The 21914-nt window shown below is 49.3% G+C and overlaps 1 protein-coding gene across 1 annotated transcript in view; it reads right to left on the bottom strand.

Moving 5' to 3' along the window:
* LOC144722679 (lipopolysaccharide-responsive and beige-like anchor protein) overlaps positions 1–21914 on the bottom strand; it is a 281782-nt gene that overhangs the window by 154136 nt on the left and 105732 nt on the right. Inside the window, exons 34-35 of the mRNA XM_078600981.1 lie at positions 9661–9725; positions 3343–3451 (exon numbers count right to left, since the gene is read on the bottom strand). Coding sequence (XP_078457107.1) covers positions 3343–3451; positions 9661–9725 — 174 coding nt within the window. The remainder of the gene's footprint in view (positions 1–3342; positions 3452–9660; positions 9726–21914) is intronic.

Raw genomic sequence — 21914 nt, forward strand, 5'->3', positions numbered from 1 at the left:
GATGGCCGGGGGTGGAGGCGAACGATGGAGCGGCAAGCCAAAAAATCGAACACGCCCGAGAGGACGTCCACCGCGGAGACAGAGCGATGACATCAGCCGATGGGCCAGAGCTAGACAGATTGTTGGAATGAGAGACCACGTGAGAGATGGCAACAGCTTGCAGTGGACGACTTCATCCAACCACAGACAGATGATGATTACGATGATCTTTGTTGAACTTCACAGCTGCTGCTCCTCCTTCGACTGGTCGAGAGACAGCGAGTGCCAGCGACAGTGCGGGGAAAGGTGGCCTCCCTCCCGGCGAGGACGGGCGCTCGCACCACCGCGCACACCTCCTCCGTCGCCAGGGCAGCGCGGACAGATCATTATGCATCCTTCTTAATTTGCATTCGCCACTTCCTCGCGAGAGGTACACACGACATCGGTTTCTGATTAAACGCGGCCCGCAGATTCATCTTCAAATGATCGCCTCTGCCCACACCGTTCATCATCGCCCAGGGGCCTCCGCATCCGTCACGCACCCCCACCCTGTCCGATTCCGGTGGCTCCGGCATTGCCAGCACAACAAGTCGCTCTCATTTTGTCGCCATTATTTTATTCATTTGTATAAAATATATTTATTGTAACCTTCCCCCAGTTGTATCGTGCTGTCGGCATCACGGTAGTAGACGAAGCATCCGCATGGATCTTTCGCAGAGACGTGCCACCCGTCACGTTCTGGAACGGTCTGCGGAAGCGGCTCGCACAGAAGCTCATCTGAGATCGCCCTCATCGGGTGACCCTCTGGTCCACACAACAGGAGAAGGCGGCACACATTTCCCACCCGCTCTGCGCACGAGAGTAATTTGATCGCCATTATTACAGCGGCAGCGACGGCTTCAGCGAAAGCGTATCGCGCGTTCCCCCCCCTCCCCTCCCCCCAGCAGCGATGAATTGCAGCGCAAGATTGCCCTGTCTACTTCGCCCGTCGTGCGAAAGACGACGCTCATTATTATTGCGCTGATAAAGAAAATTATGGATTAGCACGGCGGCGCAAAATGCAGCGAAGATTAAGCGTTTCCACGCTAAACATGACAGAGTTTAATCAATGTAAAAGCATAATCTTGGAGCACTCGATGGAACGTTTTTAGGAATCGTAATTATAGATAAGAGTAAATTGATCATTAAACGCAGCGCTTTGTGGCTATATAGCTTTGCTTGTCAACCAAACCCTGGAGAACGTATACCGAGCGCCGCAACCATTACCCCCAAGCTGCAGGGCGCACGGGAGCAAAAAATGTCTACAGCTTCTCTTGACTGTGCAACCAAATGACGCTTACGCTTGCGGCCATTCATTATTGATAATCTTCTTTTAATTCTCCTTATAGATTATGGCAGGTTTGTCATACGTCCAGATTTACGTTCGTGAAGCTTGTGATAACTGCGGGGGGTAGGGCGACTTAATACTGTCGAGTTCGCCGGGCAGCGGGCGTGGAATGCAGTTGTTTCGTGAGACGATCCATTGTTTGGGTCGGGCGGCCGCAGTCGCCGCACTGTGGGTCGTCATCTTTAATCTTCCACTTGTGGAGGAGGCACCCGTGGTTGCGAGCGGTTGCTGTTGTGTATATTGTACGTATGCTGAACTTCTTTCGCATCTCAGGAAGCCAACCGTGCTAATCGGAGGTTCTCAAGTGGTTGACGGAGCAACCACGTTTTGACTTGGCAGAGCAAAGTCGTGCGGAGCAGTGGTGGGGGCCCTCGACGGGGTCGTTATTCGGAACCTTGGCACAACTCCACGGTGTCCGTCGGCGGTCTTCAGTTGACCCTGCTTCATCCAGGGTCAAGCAGGGTGGGAGATGGTAGCCTTCACACAGTCCACCCGTGAAGCGTCTCATCGCACGACAAATACCATCACTTCGGCCTTGTTAGAAGGCGTTTGTTGTTTACAACATCGGAGCGCTTCTAGGTTTGTAGGCCCGTAGCATGTCGACGGTTCAATTCAAATATTTGAAGGGTGTGAATTATGATCTCAACATAATAAGTAACAGACGCAGAGAAAATGGGTTCCCGCGATCACGGGGAGATGGTGCCGCTACTCCGCGACGATGATTCATACCGAATCTGACGCCGGTCTCTGGGTGCACAGCGAGCTTTTTAAGATGGGAAAAAAAGCAATTATCGCAGCAATTTTCTAAATACATTCCTGAAGCAAGTACATTTAATTCGCCCTCCAGGTGTGTTTTATTCACGTATCATGAATAAATTAAACAAGAGTCTACTGGAACTGCAGTTCACTTGGCGACAAACTAGGTAAACAGTGCAGCACAGACATTTCTTGCTCACGCCATTGCAGGCCAAAGAGCCTCCCCACTCGGGGAATCTCCCGGAGGGTATTTTGGCCGAATCTTTCACGGTTGATGCAGAATACACAAATATGCACATCGTATGATTGACATGTCACCTACGTGCTGAAAAGGCAGTGCTATTTTATCTACCCATTACATTGGTCTGTGCTCAGAAACTCTCGTATGGGTGCGTCCACTGGAAAGTGCGTTTGTGCATGCGAGTGAACCTAATCACCATTGGAACCTCATTGGAACCTCATTTGCCAGTAAAAAATATGATAATTGTTTTTACGCTTCTATCTGGCAACAAAACTGACACCGTTTTTACAAGGAGTCATGTTTGCATAGACCACAATGCAAACAAAAAACATAACTCTGATAATATATGCACTGTCCTTGAAGTTGATTAGTCCACACCCGAGACAGCTTTCCTTAGAGCCTAGTCTCACATGGGTTGGACCAGATGACGCCAAAAGGCGCACAACTCAAAGACAATGCACCATCAGAGTATGAGAGCTCGGGGTAAAAGCATTTACACCATTGGAACCTCATTTGCCAGTAAAAAATATGATAATTGTTTTTTTACCCTTCTATCTGGCAACAAAACTGACACCGTTTTTTACAAGGAGTCATGTTTGTGAACCTAATCAGTCGCGAGCGCGTCTCGTCCGTGGGGGTTCGCTTGCACGTCCGCATTTCATCGCAAGGGCTATCGTTCACGAGCGCAAATTCGTCCGTCTCTGCCAGCGAACTTCAACCCCGCCCTGCGGCGGGGAGGGAAGCTTTGTGACGCGCGCCCCGCCCGGCAAAGCGGAGGCAGCCCGTTTCATAAAACGTGAGACTAATTGCGTTAACCCCTTCCGCTGGCGATGCCATTACAAATACGGGAGGCAAATTCAGGGCGCTCGTGTTTCAGTCGGCCGCTGCGTAGATGAGCATCTTTGGGAAGAGGATGAGGAGGGAGAGGAGGGAGAGGAGGGAGAGGAGGGAGGGGAGGAGGGCGGTCGTTGGGCCTCACCTCGAACTCGGCGTGTTTGTTGATCTCGTCGGCGCGCTGCCTCTCCAGGATGAAGTCGGCCTCGCTGCCCACACGCACCAGGTGCTCCTTCATCGCGTGGCACAGGATCCTGGCGAGAAAGAACCACGTGGCTTCACGATTACCGTCGTCGCCGCCTTCGGAAGGGCTGAACGGCACCGTGTCGTTGGCCTTCCCCCGCGCCTCCGATTAGCGCGGTTGACTACGTACGGTGCGAAGGAAGTTCAACGTACATACAAGGCAGTGTCAGCAGTTGTCACGTGTTTGCAGCAGTGGATGGATGGATGAATGTCCCGCAATCCTCCTCAATCTTTCTCTTCATCTCGTTCAGATGCGCACTGTTGTGTACGATCTGGTATTTGCCCTCTCGAGCAAATCTATTGTTCTACGACTTGCAAATGGCGGTGACGTGGGGTCACTTTGCTGTTAGTTATCTCCATAAAATGTGTTTTCCCGCTGTCCAGGTCAGGTCACGCCCCCTCAACAAGCAAATTATAATTTTTAAAAGGGGATTTTTTTGTGGTGACATGTGGTCTATTCATCATCCTTGTCCTACTTTTGGCTCTCGATTTATAACCAGAATTGCTGACGAACAAAACAATTGAAATTAATATCCGTGCTCATTAAACCAAAGTTGACTTAGCACCAGCCTGAGATAGAACCAACTGAGTGCCACATTGTGTTCCTCCTGCCTCACCGCAGTCACGACCCTACAAAATCTGCGCCACCTGGTCCTGACCTTCGGCGCCACGACTGGGCCCTGCCTCACGAACTGACCAAGGCCTCTCTGTGTGCGGCGAAGCCTGCGCCGGTGGGGAGCTAACGCGACGACCCCAATGGTAGCCGTGGGCTTTGGCCCGCGTTACCCCCAAGGCGTCAGAACATCGTGTCGCCTCCCACATCATCTGGAGGGGTCAAGGCAATGCCAGCGCCAACCCCCACCCCCACCCCAAGCCCAGCCTGTAACCGTATAACCATCGCGTGGCAGCAGGCCGGGCCCGTAAGACGACACCTCGCCCCGGCGACGTTTTCAACAGCGGGCAGGGTCAGGGTGCACCGAGGGGTCAAGGCTCCGGCCGGCCGGTGAACCGACGCTCGTGGACGGTCGGCACCGCGGCCGTGCCCACGGCATTCGGAAAAGCTCACGCACGCACCTCTCCCTGTGCACCTGTGCGGTGCAGTAAACGTGCAACGCTAATCCGGGTCAAGAGGTCACCGTGGCCAAAGATCGCCAATGTCGCCACACCCGGCCGCCCAACGCTTCCTTCCTCCTGCTGGATCGTGCGACTGTTGCGGCACGGTCGACAGCTGACCTCTAAGGTCTGCTCTTTAATAATTAGTGTCCCACCATCTGGCTTGCGGTCTTCCCCTTGATTGCTGACCCCTGCATTGTCACTTCAATGCCTGTCCCTCCTCCATGCCGCACACGTGTGTACTAATTACAACATGTGTCTTAATTACGACAGATGTTTATTCACTATAACATATGAATATTGATTATAACATTTGCAGTAATTGTACAGTACGAGTACTAGATTTATTTTCGCCTGTGTATTAATTATAACATAAGTGACTTAACTGTAACTTAGCTGTACGAATCGTAATGTGTGCGTCTGCGTGCAAATGCAGGTCCACACATCTGTAATATATTTACTGTCCTCATCAAATGGGTTGAGCGGTGGCGCAGCGGTGAGCGCACAGCGCTCTGAACTTGGCGACCCGGGTTAATTCCTGGCCCCATCGAGCGTGAGGGGCGAGTGAATTCTGAAATGATCCCGGGCTCCTCTTTTCACCAACCCGCAGCGACCAGTGTGGTGAAGTATAGTTAAACAAGCCTTCATTACTGGCACACCATGGGGAGGCCTTCATTCAGCAGTCGATTGACAATCGACTGTAAACACATATCAATGTTATGATATTGTTATCGGGCCTAAATGAGTTTTGTGTACGTGTGATTTATGGGCAAATAAATAAAAGCCAAGTAATATTGTAAACAAAATATTTGCAGAAAAAACTCTGACTGAACATTTCGGGCTGCCAAGGCTTATTTGTGCATCCTTCTGCCTTCTGCCTGTACCTCCAATTAGCACGGTGGCTACGTATGGTGCGCAAGAAGTTCAACGTACATACATAATGAGTTCATATAGTAGAGGAGCATTCGCATGGGTGACCACACAAATGCATTGCCCGGACAAGGTATTAAAGGTGACCACCCTGCTGCTGCTGCTCTATATAAGAACGGGAGACACAGGAGAGCCTCACCATTCTGGCGAATTGCCCGATGATGCTGGATGCAATTACCAGCAAAACGTCGTGCTACTCAAATTGTAAATGTTGTGGTTTCACGCTTCAACACACCGGTGGGCTAAAGCAGTGAACTATTTGTCTTTTGTCAACGTGACACTTTTTTACTGATTGGCCGTGTCGGGTGGTGGAGGGTTACGACACATTTATAAATAACGCGATCTAAACCCAAAAACGTTGATTATGAATAATATTGGTCGCGAAAGCCTACGTGTTAAACTGACCACCACTTTGTCAGGAAGATGGAAAGAGCTGCTCGTTGTGGGTGACAAAATGTTTGTGGTTCGAGCTGGGGTTGTACCAGGACAAGGCCATTCTGATCATATAATCTTCACGAACATACAAAATTATAATGATACCACAAACAGATTAGGGAATACAAATAATGTGCACGCGTAGATTACGTAACGCTTCCCAATATGCGTTTGGCTTCGGAAGTATTTAATTAGCAGTACAGAAGTCGAAGGGTGGCTCTAAGGGCAACATGCTTTTGCATACAGCCCCTAGTGCTTTTGGTTTGTCTCCAGCTTTTGAACAATCATTTGATTCATGTGGATTCATCATCCAAAAAAAAAACCTTGCAGATTCAAATTGCAAAGGTTTACATACTTCAGAAAGACTCTGAAATATTGCCTGCCTGTCATATCCTGCCTGAGGCTCCAGGTGTTCCCTAAATAGAGAACCTATGAAGATTTGTGACAAACGAGAAGGCGTATAAACGAGGGCCGTACGTCACATTTAGCAGCAAAACATCCACCCGAGCCCAAATGCTCCCATGAGCTTTAATTTCGCCGCTCAAACTTGCTTCTGAGAGCAACGCTGCATCAAGTCCTGCATCGTACATGAAGGCGTTAAAAACAAAAAAATACCAACAGCAACAAAGGAGAAAAAAAATCAAACACAGATCCAAAGGGGCAAATGCATTAGTTACTACCATTGGGTTTAATGACGACTAAATGGCATAACTACGGCAAGCTCTTAAATGGGATTTAGGTGTTTAGGTGTTTAAAGTTCTCCGCGGGAATCAATGCCGGTGACAAAATAAAAGACGCGGCGTGCAATAATGGCGCGGCACTATCGGAAACGACGGCCGTTGGTGAGCGGGGTTCAAAGCATGAGGCCAATCAAGGCTGATCCCTAACGACTTTGGGTGGGGAAATATTTTAATGCGCCGTACGCAACACTACCCATCCGGGATCGGTTTTCCGTAAGTAATATTGATTGGCCTCAGCCCGTGCATGCAAGAATCGACCTGTAAGTGCCCCCTTTTCCTGCCCCTCCGGCCCTTAACCCCATACCGCCCATCCCGCACCCCCTCCACCCGGACAAACTCTGCCTTCCATCACCTCATCCTCTCGCCTCCATCCCCCCCCCCCGCGCGCTGCCACCTCCTCCTCTCACTGCCGGCACTCTTTATTTTGCCTGCTGCCTTGGTCCAGGCCGGCACAGGAAGGTCAGTGTGGAAATCAGCAGTGATTTCTGAAACGAGGGTCCGGTGCGTATTTGAGCGAGGTTTCTCTACGGGGACTCTCCTGGGCATTTAAAAAAAAGAGGAGGAAATAAATCAAAATGAGAGCAACACGTTACGAAAATATTTGTACGGTATGTTTTTTTTTTCTCTCTCGTCAAATTGCGCGACTGGCGGACGGGTGGGTTGGGGGTTTTGTGAAGATAATCTCCTTCTTGAGTAACAATTAAGGTTGCACACTTGGGATTCTAACCGAAACTGGTTTGTGTAGAGATTAGGTCATCGGGCACATTACGGTGGGTTTTTTGTTTTCTTTAAAAGTACAGCCACATGGTGAGCTGGGCATAACTTTGTAGGTCTAAGATGTCTCATAGGAAACTGTGCAAGTACGATCACGGTAAAGTTTAAATTGCAAGAAAGACAATCACTTTTACAGTACAAGTGAGCAATGCACCTTGTTCGCGAAGCTTTTGGACTTCATAAAAATTATCCAACCGAGGTCTAGTCGCAAAGAAAAAACAAAATAAGCAAAGTCTGTCTTCACACTTTAGAGAATTCTAGTCCCTTGGCCAATGTGCCTTCTGGACCGGTGTGCAGAAGCAGGATGTGTTTAAGTAGACAAACTCTGGACTGGTTCCAACCTTCTGGGTCTCATCAGCAAAGTCAACCTCTGACAACTTTGATGTGATGCTGTCACATGGTATAGGTTGGAGCCATCCATTTAAGCTATCATGGAAGGAAAAAAAACACTGGACGGACGGCCATAAGAGTTCTGATACTTGCATCGTCTTTGTGCGGTTCGCCTTTTGGTGTTCTCTGGTCTGACACTGGTGAGACTAGGCCATTAAGAAAGCTGCCTCTAGCGTAGGCCAATCAGTTTCAAGAACAATGATGATATTATATTATCAAAGCATGTTTGTTTGCATGTTTTGCCACAAGTATGTGCGGTTAATGCAGACTTGATGCCTTGCCAAAAGTATCCATTTTGGTGTTTGAACATCTTAACACCTGTTTTGTTGCCAGAAAGGGGGCAAAACCTATTCTTATTTTTCATTATTTTGAGACTGTCAAAGAGGTCCCATAGATGGACCAACTCATTATGTGCTGTTGCAGAGAATTGTGGGCAACAGCAAATACAATTAAAAGACAAAAGACTGATGAAGCCTTCAATCCAGAGCGCCACACATTAGATTGGCTCTGGAAGACGCCAGCAGGCCTACTCGAGGAGTCCCAACAATAGCCATGCTCAGCAGAATGGAGTCGGGTTTGGCACATTCGTTCGCTTGCAAAATTGCCTGATGATAGCAAAATAAAGTTAAGCTTTAAAAAAATAAAATCTTCATTGCATCTTGAAATTCTTTCACACCGCAAGTCGCCAACCATGCTAATCGGAGGTGCGATTATTTAACTCGATGTAAGTGAAAATATGAGGCCCGTGGCTCATGGAAACTGGACGTAAGAACTGATCGGTAGGTAGATGGGTTCTTGGGTGCACCAGGATTAGTTCAGAAATCACTCACCTGTGATGTTAGCCAGGAGCTGGGAAACGTCACTCAGGTGGCTGGTTTAAAAGCTATGTGTTGCAGACGACTATGCTAATGCTCCACCCAACGGAGGCATGGCAGCATATGAAAGATTCATTTTTACGTGTAATCTATAGGACAATGCAATTCAAAAACACGTGCATAACGTCACAATGAATATTCAAATAAATTGTTGAACACTGACCTGCTCATCATTCTAAAAGCCCTTCTGATTGACGAAGATGTTTGCCATTCTGCTTATAACTCGAGAACAAGTGTAGGATGAGGATGATCAATATTTGAAAAAGCTGCCAAAAAGACTCCTTTCATGAAGGCAACTATCACCAATAAATCCCCTTTGAATGGACGTGTTTCTCTTTGAGCGGAGGTTACCTAACCTTGAGGGCGAGCAAATTATTTCATGGAGAGAACTAACAGCTTAGCGACCACCACCTCACTGCCATCCGCAAGTCACAAAGAAACAAATAGAGCAAACACCACATGGAAAATGGGCAAAGTGAGAGTGGGAAATGCATGCCATTCATAATCCATCCATTGCGGTGCACAGATGACAACTGCGGATCAGGCTGAGGGAAGGAGAAGGCTGTCCAAATCCAGCTGTTTCTTAAGCGTAATGCGGAGACAAATTCGTCCAATCGATTGGGCACAACAGATTGAGCAAGTGTGATCTCCCGGGTGAGTCCACACATCCGAGTATGTTTCCTCTCTAGCTTTCACGACGCACTCCGACTGCGGGCATCTTCACTTCCGCTCCAGAACATGCCCCGCAGCCGTAGTGCGTGGTGAAAGCTTTGCACGAAGAACACCTTCGACAACAAGAGGCCGAATCAGCGAGACCACAGCCGAATAACGAGTGCTGCAGGGCGCGTAATCCTACGCGCGCAATCGCCAGCGAGCGAGCCAACGAGCACTCGTCAAACGGCAGAAGCAAAAACTCGATTGTAAAAGCAGTGTTCCCCGGGCGCCACCGCGATGACCACTCACCGGCCCTCATTGACCAGCTCGATGAAGGCCAACCCCGCGTGCTTCTGGATGGAGTTCTGCCATTCCTGCGAGAACACGGAGACACGGGCAGACGAGCGTGTTACGGAGGGGTGGGGGAGGTGGGGGGGGGGGGGGGTCGAGCGAGGCAGCAGGAAACCCGGCGAGATGCGCTTAACGACCTTCGGCAAATCAGGGCACGCCGGACGTTAATTGCGCGCCGGATCAATGCAATCAGGTGGCTTAATGCACTTTGAAAAAAGCCGACGTGGACTGAACGCGGCCGTGCCGCCACGGCGCATCGGCGGGAGTGACGAGACGTAGAACCGAGAGCCGAGGAGAGGTTCAACAACTTGCCGTCGTGATTTGATCGAAAAAATTCAGAATTTTTAAGGCCTCATTTTTTTTTACACCCTCTCATTTGTATTGTTTTTTCTTTGTTCCGTATCATTTGTGCAGTTTTGCTCACTCCGTTTTACCATTAATGCGTACGTGAGCATGTAATTTCATAGAGCTTGCATATATCGCAAGTGATCGATTCTCACTTGTACGATTCAATGTGTGTAATGGGTGCATAAGATTCAATTATAATTGTTGATCTGCGTGTCGACCCGAGTGGCAGCACAGCTCTGCCGGGCCCGGTCAATGATGCCGTTTCCATTGATTGACCTTTTCAGTCTAACATAAAATGTATTCTTAACCAAAATACGGGTAGGAATAACATATATTCTTAAAAACACAGATCTAAATGTACTATACGGTGGGCAGCTGAGGACTCTGTAGCAAATGCATTGTTGGACTGTACTTCTACGCTACCGCGTCTATGCTCCCCGCCTTTACAAACTCACATAAATGAAAAAACACTCGCATCGTCGATAACACAGCGGCCTTAAAATAAATCAAACATATATACAAAAGGCGATGTTGTGGGCAATGGTCCTTCTTCATAGCACACAAGGCTATTGAGGTCGTGCCAAAATCAATCCGATGATCCGCATGGCGTGTGGGGAGCCGCTCATTCAGCAGCGGATTGACACAACGTCTGTTGCATGCAAGCATTCGCTCGCGTGACCGAGTTGTTATTGTTCCTCTTCAATCTGACACCTGCGCACTCGGCAGCAGTGGCATCCAGCCAACCTTGAGTGCGCCCTCAAGCGGGTGAGACTGAGAACCATGAGGTTAACCGTGGGCAGGATTGACCGTGCCCCCCCCCGCCCCCCTTGGCACACACCGAGGCTCACCCTTGTTCGACGAGCCGCAAGTCTCAAGCACGATGGGCTACTCTCTGCGGTAGGGTCATAGGATTTCCCCGCAGCGCGTTATCTGCGATGCCCAGGCATTGAGCCACGGACCTGGGGGTCACGACTTCTGACCCCAAAACTGCCGGGCCACCAGGTATTCCACCCGCAATATTTCACCCGCCGCTAATTAAAAACTGAACGGATTGCCAGAGCACAATGGCAATAAAAACAGCGGAGGTGTGTGTGTAAATTGGAGAGCAGTGGCGTAGTAGCTCGGACACCATGCTGTGAAGCTGGCCACCTCGGCATGGTTAGCATCAGTTGCGATTATCTGATCTCGTCTTGGGCCTACTCTAGATCGACTCAGGCTTAAACGGGTATCTGGTGTGGCGTGTAAACATCAGCACTCGGGTGATGAAGGTGGCCAGCCATCACGTGATGCAAGCAACATCACCCCCCTTCGTGCACAGCATCGGCCTTAAGCTACACGGCGAAATCTGTCTTCACTATGACAGATACAAATGCACCAAGTGAGCAGAGTTTGTTTGAAATTCCGGCATACAGGAAGGGGTGCTTTCAATAAGCGGGTGGCATATCCTCACTAGCCAGTGAGCGCCTATCGATTGCAACGGCGTTATTGTTCGGATCAAAATGGACGCTCCTATTCCAGACCTAGACCCATCGACATGGCTCACATCATGACGGGTAATAACGCAAAGTGGTAAATGGGAGACACGTTAATTTTTTTAAACCGCACTTTTCTCTGGTCATGGGACATAACGCAGCGTGGCGACACTCCTGCTTCGTGAGAAAAGTGCTCTTTCAGGTCCATCGATCCCCACTTTTACTGCGGAACAAAAAAGCAAGTGACAGTTGCTTCCCATCAGCAGCTTTCATCTCCGTCAAGTCACCTTCTGAATGTAGAAGTTCTTATGCTCCGTACTTAGCCAACTGTGCTAATTGGAAGTGCAGGGGGATGACAACCAACGAAACACGAAAAGTAGTTCTAAAGAAATGACTTTTCAATCAAGATTTATGAGTACATAGCTCAAGCGGCTTCCTAATATTGGAAGGAAGAGCGTTCCAGACGGCCACAGAAGAGCAGCTGAAAGCGCGTGACGCGGTGACCATTTTTGTTCAATGGCTAGCCAAAAGACGCTGTGAGGACGACCGAAATTCACATGCTGATGGTTTATGCGCCAGGGTCAAACCCCACAGCTCGGGGCCTGGATACAAGTTAATCTGGCCTTAAAGCCAGGACTATGTGTTGGGCCCAATCCCATGTCCCTTTGGAGATGTGGATCTCAGGAAAATATACATGTTCTCCTCCACAAGTCAAGTCCCTGACTCATCGTATGCATGTATGTATGTATGTTGAACTTCTTTACCATACATAGCCAACCGTGCTAATCGGAGGTGCGGGATAATCGGAAATATGTCACCTATAGTGTCGCTGAAGCATCCATGTGGGCCCACGGACAACCTCCAACCTACACAGGCCAGGACTCGCAAGGAAGTCAATCCAACCATGGGCTTTGTCAAGGTCGTGGGGGAACTAATCATCCCCGTATGACGATTCAATGGCCTGTTGCAATTCAGGGGGTCACGATTCAGTTCAACATGTACGAACGAAAAAGAAACGTTGATTCGTTGGAGAAGCAAGTCAAGAATAGTCATTAATCGACGAGTCGCTGCATAGATTCCACCGCTACCTCAGAGTAACAACTACAAGACCGGTGAGAGCTTGCTGGCATAATGATAACTGTGCCGAAACCGAAGGGAGACAAACGCGGCGGCGAGGCAAGACGGAGCAGTGAGCTCATGCGCACGGAAGGCACGGCGTGATTTAAACAAGAACAGGATTGTTAAACTCCCAGACAAAGGCGTAACTTCTAAATATAACGCACGTGTGCGCGCCTGGGACCGAGCGGCGTGCACTGTACACGACACCTAAGGCGGACAAACACTCGCTCGTTGTGGCAGTACATTTTCAAGGAAACTTTGGAAGTTTGGCCATCACCAATATCAGGTTATTCTTTTGGATGACACCCCCCCCCCCCACCAACATATTTCACCACACATCGTGTGCTTGTTTTATGCATCTGTAAAAATAATAAACCACGCTACATCTTTGCCCAGTGCTTTATCGGTGTGAAAGTTTCAACGCGGGTCTCCATTGAGAAAGAGGCTCCGGCCCTCAATGGGCTCATGATGATTGCAGCCCTCTTGTCAGTCCACTGCTGAATAAGGAGTTGTTTAACCATACTTCACCGCGCTAGAGTTAGTACGGTGTCTGATGAAGAGGGGCCCAGGAGAGGTTCAGTTATATCCCTTGCCACTGACGCTAGCCGTGACCAGGAATCGAAGTTGGGTAGCTGGGTTTGTAATCCATTGCGCCACCGCTCCCAAGTTATAAATAACGGCCTTCTGCTACTGCTCCTATGGCTGCACTATCACTATACTGTAAAGGTATTTACTGACACACACACAGTCAACAAAAGAGAACAGAGTTTATGAGCTTTACTTTTGATTTACCAAAGTCACTGTGAAGTGCATAATAACATCAATACAGAATAGGATTAGGCGTTAACATGTTTGCTTAAGTGAGATTTATCATTCTGGATGATTGCCTTGATCGCGAGTTCAAATAAAAAGAAAGGAATCAACACTTTCATCGTTAACGCTGCCTTATAATAGAAACAGATTTAATCGGCTGACATTGGCCCCTCCCTTCAGAGCGGAGAGCCTGTGCCAATGTCACAACGTGGTGATGCATTATTAATTTTAATGTCCGTTTACACACCACTGCCAACGCAGACGCTTAGGTCTTGTTTTGTTTAATTTTGACCGCTAGTAGATTCTTAGCGCTTGGCAGGCGAGTGTCAAGCTCAACTGCAGGCCTGTGTCGCACTCACAAGGGGGGGGGGGGGGGGGGGAGAGCCAGATTTAGAGGCCGAGGGCTGGAAGTGAGAGTGGGGAGGGAGGCATGGGGGGGGGAAATAATGGTTTAGTGTCGAGACCAGTGATGAGAAATGAGAACAGGGGGTCAAACTCCACGTCGGCTGGACAGACGTGACGTTTACGACGCGGAGTTGCGGGCACGGTGGGGAGCGCGCCCGTCGCGGAGTGAACTTCCCCCGTGATTTACGGCTCATTCTGTGTCATTAGGGTTAACGAGCAGCCTCGCTCTCCAGCGGCAAGACGAGGAGGAGGAGGCGACTCCCATTCCCTTAACAGATTTCTGAGTCGGACTCATCCCACGCCCGTCCAGCCACTCATGATGGGCCCCCTCCTAATCACCGCGTGCCGCACGCACACAAGGACACAATACCGCGTGCCGCACGCACACAAGGACACAATACCGCGTGCCGCACGCACACAATGATACAATACCGCGTGCCGCACGCACACAAGGACACAATACCGCGTGGAGCTTTTTTTCCACTATTCACAGCCCTTTGTCAATCCACTGCTATATGGAGGCCTTACCCATGCCCCGGTGTCAGGCATGGAGAATTGTATGACCATGTTTTCTAGATTTGACGTTTTCGTGACTGCAAGGATCCATACTCTTTGGTTTTTTCGGTAAAGTCACGTAGGTTAAAAGAAAACAAATAAATTAAATGACGATTTAATTTATTTGTTTTCTTTTAACCACGATTTAATTTATTTGTTTTCTTTTAACCTACGTGACTTTACTGAAAAAAAAAAGAGTATGTATGACCATGCTTCACCACGCTGGTCAATGCGGGTCGGTGAAGGAGGGAACCAGCACCGGTACAGATATTCTTTGCTTCCGATGTTAGCCGTGGTCGGGAATCAATTTCAGGTCGCGGGGTTCATAGCTCGGTGCACAAACCACTGCGCCAATGCTTCACCCCAATTTGGATTTAGACAGCAGTGTCTGAATGTGACAGCATCTCAAAGCGCCGTACAGAAAGAGCGGGACTGTTTGTCTTACAGAGGGAGGCAGATGGTCATAGGCAGAGGAAAAACGCAAGGCCTTAAAAGTCTGGACTTAAACAGGAGTAAGGAGTGGACATAACTTTGGAACTCTTCACAATGAAAGAGTTGAATCTTGATTTGAAGCTTTCGTGACTGCAGGAATCCATACCCTTTGGTTCTTTCGGTAAGTCACGTAGGTAAAAATAAAACAAAATAAATCACGACGTTTCGGTAGCAACACGAGCCATCGTCTTCAGGTGAAAATCGCGACAGCACTTGACGTGTGCTGCGAGCAGCACGATGTCTGCTGCCTTGTGAAGAGAAGCTTGTGGTCGCGGCATGCTATTGAAACGTCGTGATTTATTTTATTTTATTTCTACCTATGTGACTTAATGAAAGGGTTGTCAATGCGATTGCTCTTGTTTTTTTGTGTATAAATATCAGAAGTGGAGACAGACCTACAATCGGTGTAACGCTGATTAACTTTAATGTATTTGCGTTTGAAAGACAGATACCCGGCACGGTGGGGTCCTGAGCTTCAAGGTTTTAGTTTTGTATGCCAGTATAAATTTACAAGCAAGACCAGCAGTTATAAAGAACATTGATTATACAACATAAAAATATACAGACAAGTGCTTATTATGCTTGATTAAAGACACTTCTTATAACATACACGTAATTAAGCACACACAATAACACTGTCATATATAAAATGCTCCCTCGCCTAATTGGCGATGCCTTAAACGTACAGTATATACTTATCATCATGTCTCTGTTCAGCAATGGCCACCGATTCAAATGCAGGCTTTTGCGTAAGCTACACAGGCTCGGGAGGGGGGGGGCAAGGCGGTTTATGGCAGAAGATGGGAAGGGAAGCATCAAGATCGCGTCGTACGCGAACTGTGGGCGAGATCTGAGACGATGGTTGCTTGTGAAAGTACCATTTTTACTGCTTGTTTTTCAGCAACTGGGCCCTGTTAGCATACTTGTTTTAATCCCGTGGGCTGCAACTAGCTTAGTAGCGAGGGCTTTGCAGCAAGGCCCTGCTAATCCGGGGGCTTGACGCGCGATAAATCTCGCCTCTCACCTTTTTGTTTGAAAGCGTTTGGCGCCCCTTTTAGCCAGCCCCTTGCGCGCGTTATTTATGCTGTTTATGCTCAGTAAAGCCCAGCACGCGCCAAGTGCTCGGATTCCAAGCAAGCATTTATAGGCCCCCCCCCATTCTGACAGCATCTTTTTCACACCCAGGGATGCCGGGGCACTCTGCCGAACGGGCGCTCTCATTTATCCGCCGTTTTCAGCCGCACTGCAATTTTCCAATCTGCCGGCTCCCTTATAAGTACGACTTATGATGTCTGAAATTTTTATTACAGTTTTAAGCCCCAACGTATGAATCACGTGAATTATTATTTGTCAATTGCGAGAACTATATTAGGGAAATAATTTCATTATTTGGGCAGGACGCGTCGCAGGGAAGGGATTGAGGGGCCGATGGTCAAGAAGAATGAGCGGCCAAGCACGGCGATGCAACTGAAAGGAAGTCCACCAGGGGGGATGGAGCAACAAATGAGGCTCGTGTGTGGGTCCGAGGCAGATTTCACATCACTGGAATGCAACGAGATGGTAACGGTTTTTGGAGGCCTTCGTCCAGCAGTGGATTGATCGTGGCTGCTGCTGGTATAAAATAATGGAATTCCTATCAAATCTTGGCGCAGATCAAACTTCTATTGTGCAACGAAGGAATTGTTTTAGAGTACGGACAGAAAGAAAGGGAGAAAAAAAAACAACACCGGACAAATTATTATCGATATCGTGCGCGGCACCACGAACGGCCACTACCACTACCGCTGAATTTGAAACAGAGCAAGGTGGGGGGTGTGGGGGGAAAGAGAGGCGGCGGGTTGATCTGCAGGGACCGGCAGACCCTCTACGGGTGCCGGTATCATTGCTCCACAATCTGCGAGGATGGGACAGTGATAAATTGCGGCTCGAGTTCTGGAGACTCCGCGATCGATACGGAACGCGTCGCCGCCTCGCCTAGACCGGCCAAGTGAAACGAGCGGGGGAGGGAGGGACGCGGGGGGGCGGGGGGGCAGCCGAACAGCCAGACGCTGCTTAGGACCAGAAATGGACGATCAGAAAAGGTCGGGACGTGACACGGGGGGGGTAACGAAGGATAAAATAAAGTGTGCGAGCGGGGGGGGGCGTCCGCCCGAGAGAGAGAAAACCGAAGTGTAATTCTTTAAATGAGATATATATTTTTATTAGTATTGTAAAGAAAATGGGAACAAAGACCATTATGGGAGTGAAGGATGGAAGGCAAGGGAAAAGCAATGGGACTATAAATCAAGCTAAAGAGAGGCTCTCGTAGGTCGATTGGTTGGATTAGTGTTGGGAGCGAGACCAAGCGATGCCAAATCTCCAGCAAGATGCGGTGCGCCTCACCAGGTTTTAAAAGACGGTTGTTTCAACTTGGAGATACGAACGTACAGGAAGTGGAAACAAAAGGAGACAATTGTACAACAAAAAAGGAAAACTTAAAAGTATGAGGTATGATATTTTTTATGTATTATAAGCTACAGAGATCAAACTAATAGCATATTGGATTATAATATCAATACATGAATGCGTTCATCTATCTGCGTAAGCTACAGTCAAACTCCCTCTGCTCAAACGAGCATGGAGCGGTTATTCAACTCCACTGGCCGCCCTGCCCCAAAAGGTGCAAATTCCACATTCCAACTTCACGTCCGTGCGACGATCGCGTAACGCACGACATCGAAAGCAAATCAGTAGCGTCATCGCGACCACACGCCGCCGCAAGCTGGCACCACGAGAAACACCGACACCGGCTTCTCGCGCCAATCAATGCCATCGCCAGGTGCCCTCCCCGCCCACCATCGCCCGCGTCCGTCCCGCAGACAAAGGAAGCGCTGAAGTTGCGCATTCTGAGGCCACGGCGGAGACGCGGGGAGCGCCTCCCCATCGGGGGCAGCGGCGGCCTGGCGTAACGATGACGGATGCTCGCTTCCCGCGCGAGGTCAAACGTCCTCTGTAGCTACCGGTGCTTGCGGTCTGAGAGTGCCGCTCGCCGCAATGGCTGCCCGCCGCAAAATAGCAGTGTCGATTGAAACTTACAGACCGGTGCCTCCCGTGCAGTGTTGTGCCGTGCCTGCGATTGGGATTTAACTACACGATCGTGCAAGCCGGGTCTTTTTTATAGCGGTGATCATCAGGGTTGCAAAATGATGATCGCATTGGAAGGACCTCTTCAACCATTCGACAGCAAGTTCAAATCCCGGTCATGGTCAAACTAAGCCCAATTCGTCTTGCCCGGGCCGGTAAAGTGAGTGGTGTCAGGTGAGCGCCACTTGGTGGGAAGCCAGCATTCAGCTGTGCGTTTAAATGACTGGTCTCTGCCAAAGAAATGTGGAGTTTAATCGAAATTGTGGTGAATGTTGACAAATGTTCCCCTTCATTCGATTTAGTTTTTCCAAAACCCGCTCGAGTTTCCAGTCCGTCTCATCGAGCCATGGATTCTAATGCGCCGATCGTAGTCTCGACCGAGCAGTTATCACTGGGACACCACCCACAGGAGGGACCAAACTTGACCCAACTTGCGTCCGACCTGCTACTTGCGAGGCCCCTCGCGCCTTCAACCAAACGCAATGTTCCGCGACGCCAAATTCCCTGACGAGCGATTCATTCGACTGTCGTCGTGGACCCTTGATTCACGAACGTATTCCCGCTGCGAGAAAAATCCCACATTTTTATGGCATTTCCTTAACTGCTTCAGTGCCAATGATGGATACGTCAACTGCTGTGAGGGCGCATTCGCTGGTGTTTTATAACCGCCAGGCTAAAAGACTTCGGATTGTGGCCAACAACATCCGTATACCGCGGGGCAGAGAAAGGCTTCCTCAGTTAGACGACGTCTGCCGGTTCATAGAACGGCCAGTGCCTTCGACCACGGCACAGGTGCACAGGCACCAGGGTGCGCGTTGGTAGAGCAGCTATGTTTACGATTTAAACACGCGCGTAGGACACGCGAGGGAACACACTGCTTTTAGTAGTTCACGATACACGCACTGTGTACAAACTCTTGTTGGGGGTCGCAGCACCGCGAGGGATGGTTGACGGATTGGGGAGGCCTTCATCCAACGGTGGAGTGATCACGGCGGATGATGACGATGACGACAATGATGATGACGTGCATGTCCAGTCAAAGTGGTTTCCCGCTCAACTTCGTGCGGGACAGCGCTCATCTCCCGTTGACAGCCACGGTGGCAGAAATGCGACGTTCCCATGGTAGGAAAGAGCCTTCCCGGTAGGACTAGCACCCATGACTGCCTCAAGTTAGTGCTACTGTGCACATGCACCTACTGACTTTACAAAATGCATCGTGTCATATTAAACAAATTCTTTGGCGACACCGCATTGACCTTCTCTGCTGTGAAAAAGGGCCATTGGCCCCAAATGTTGCCTGCTATGCACCTTTTCTTTTGAGCGCAGTGTATCCAGCGACGTGCCAAGTTGTCTTCATTGCACGATGTGGTTGCTGCATTGCGTGCATGTGTGTTTACATTTCTACCCCACGACTTACATATGATATAACCCTTACAAGCTACGCGCCAATTGTACCAGGCCCAAAGCCACACAGAGAGACAGGCTGAAGGAATGAGGAGACGTTTGTGTATTTTAAGTGACTATCCAATGCAAACATGTTATGCATTCTTGACATCCTCAGCAGACAAAAAAAAGTTGTCTCCTTTCGCCCTGTGCAGCACACACACCCCCCTCTTCCTGCTGCTCTGTGGATCATCATCCCAAGCAGAAACCAACCATCGTCTCATCCCCGATACGAATATAATCATCATCAGTCACGCTTAATCCACCGCTGGATGGAGGCCTCCCCAAGCCTGCACCCATCATCGCCCATGGTCTTGCTGTGGAACAATAAACTATTTATAAATAAACTATTTTATTTTACCAGGTAAGGCCCCGTGAGCTATGTAGCTCTTTATCAGAAGTGACCTGGCCACAAATGGTAGCGCAACGAAGATGCGTATTATGTGGACATGAACAGCAGCCAAATACTCTAAACGCGTGATGTTGATTCGGGGAGGGAGAAACCGGAGGACCCGGAGAAAAATCCACGTGACCACAGGGAGATCATTCAAACTCCAAATATGCAGACGTCAGGGTCAGGATCGAACCCACGAACTCCTGAATACCAGGCAAGGTAGTTAACAGGGGAGTCTCTGAACTATTCTTTACTCAATCCCTCCAGCCTCTCTATCTCTCTGCTATGAAGAAAGGCCATTTCGCGAAACATAACCGAGTATATTTCTCTTCAACGCCATGGCGTTATTGCCAAATGCGTTGGCGTTTTTTGTTTTGTTTAACGCGAGTAAAATCGGTGTGTTGAGTTCGTGTAAGTAGCCTTAGCAGATATCACAATCTCCCAGGCGGGATGGGACTCGGACAAGAAAGCAATGGGTTTGGCGCAAGATTTGCTCCAGAGGCCTCTCCCAACCCTGAGAGATCCTCTCCAGCGCTGGCACGCCGCTGTCAGACCACAATGTGCTACAAAAAGACAAAGATCCCCCTAATAGCCTTAACAGACTGTAGGGGCAAGTGCTGTTAGCGAGCACCTATGAAGGCCGGAACGGTACACGAGGGGGTGGGTGGCCAGCACCACGCCCGACCGCCTTTGTCTCCCCAGTGGCGATGTTTACACACCGCACCGGGTACTCATTTAAGGCTGAGTCGACCTAGGGGAGGCCCAGGACCGGTTCAGATAATCGTCACTGGGTGTTGGCCGTGAGCGGGAATCGAACTCGGGTCGCCAGGTTCGTAGCGCAGTGTGCTAACCGCTACACTACCGCTCCCCACTGTGCTACACACACGCACGCACGCACCCGTGTGATGATGCGAGTAAGCCTTGTATTCACGAGCGAGGAGGTTCGCGAGCCAACTCGTTATCCCAACAGCAGCAGCTGAATATTCGGGGCTTATCTGAAGGGGTGTAGCGATAGCGTCGTAATACTTGTATCAAGCTTTGAACACGCGGGACTGGAGAATGTACGCAAGTTAGAGAGGCATCAGATTGACTGTGAAGAGAAGTTAGGTGGGCGAGTACGTATGTTGAACTTCTTTCGCAGTGTACGTAGCCAACCATGCTAAGCAGAGGTGCGGGGGAGCGGTCGTTGGTGGTCAACGTCGCTGGGACGTCGGTCGAAACGAAGGTCACGGTGGCAGTCGGAGGAGAAAACACCCCCGAAAGTGCACGTCCGCCGAGGAGACGGAGCCATTCGATCGGCGCCTGTGCAAGATGCTCGATGGATTGCTAACGTTGCAAGACGGTGAGAGGTGGGGACGACTTGGGGACGCAATCGTCCAGTGGATTGAACATGGTTGGTGATGTCAATGACTTTTTTGCTTCAGAGGTTAATGTGTTTCAGCGTTCCAACAGAAAAAACAGCCCATACAAGTTACTCGCCTTTCTCTATCCAAATGTAGCATTCATTTGATCGTAGAGTGGCAAGATCCCACACTTACCTATTTCTGTGCATGCCCCTATAAGTTGCTCGTTCATTCAGCTCTTGGGTAAGCGAGCACACGTTGATGAGCGTGCAACTCTTATTGTAACCCAGGTTCATCTCAAGTGCGGAACCTTAATGCATTGTGCGCGAGCTCCATTAAACAGTTCAGTCTTGGATTTTCTGTAAATATGTTTTGGTCATTGTGCATTGTGCAATGCGCATGCTTGTGATGGATATGAATTTTTGTGGAAGACTTTTCTCTCGAGGCAAACTGACCTTAGAATGCGAGCCACAAAATGTTGACTAAGAAAGGTCATTTTGATCCCTATCGCCGCTACTAAGTTTCATTTTGTTTGTTGACTGTACATTAAGGTAAAGGTGCAGCCCTGAAGTTGCTGGCTCATGCCACTGCTGGTGGAAAGGCCTCCACTACAGGCAGCTCTTTAGAGCCCCCCCCCGAGTAGGTACGTTGGTCTACTCATCCACGCTCGCCGCATTTTCTTCCAAAAGGTGGGTGTACCCACAC

This window comes from Lampetra planeri, chromosome 15 (assembly GCF_965212315.1).
Source record: "Lampetra planeri chromosome 15, kcLamPlan1.2.h2, whole genome shotgun sequence".
NCBI lineage: Eukaryota > Metazoa > Chordata > Hyperoartia > Petromyzontiformes > Petromyzontidae > Lampetra > Lampetra planeri.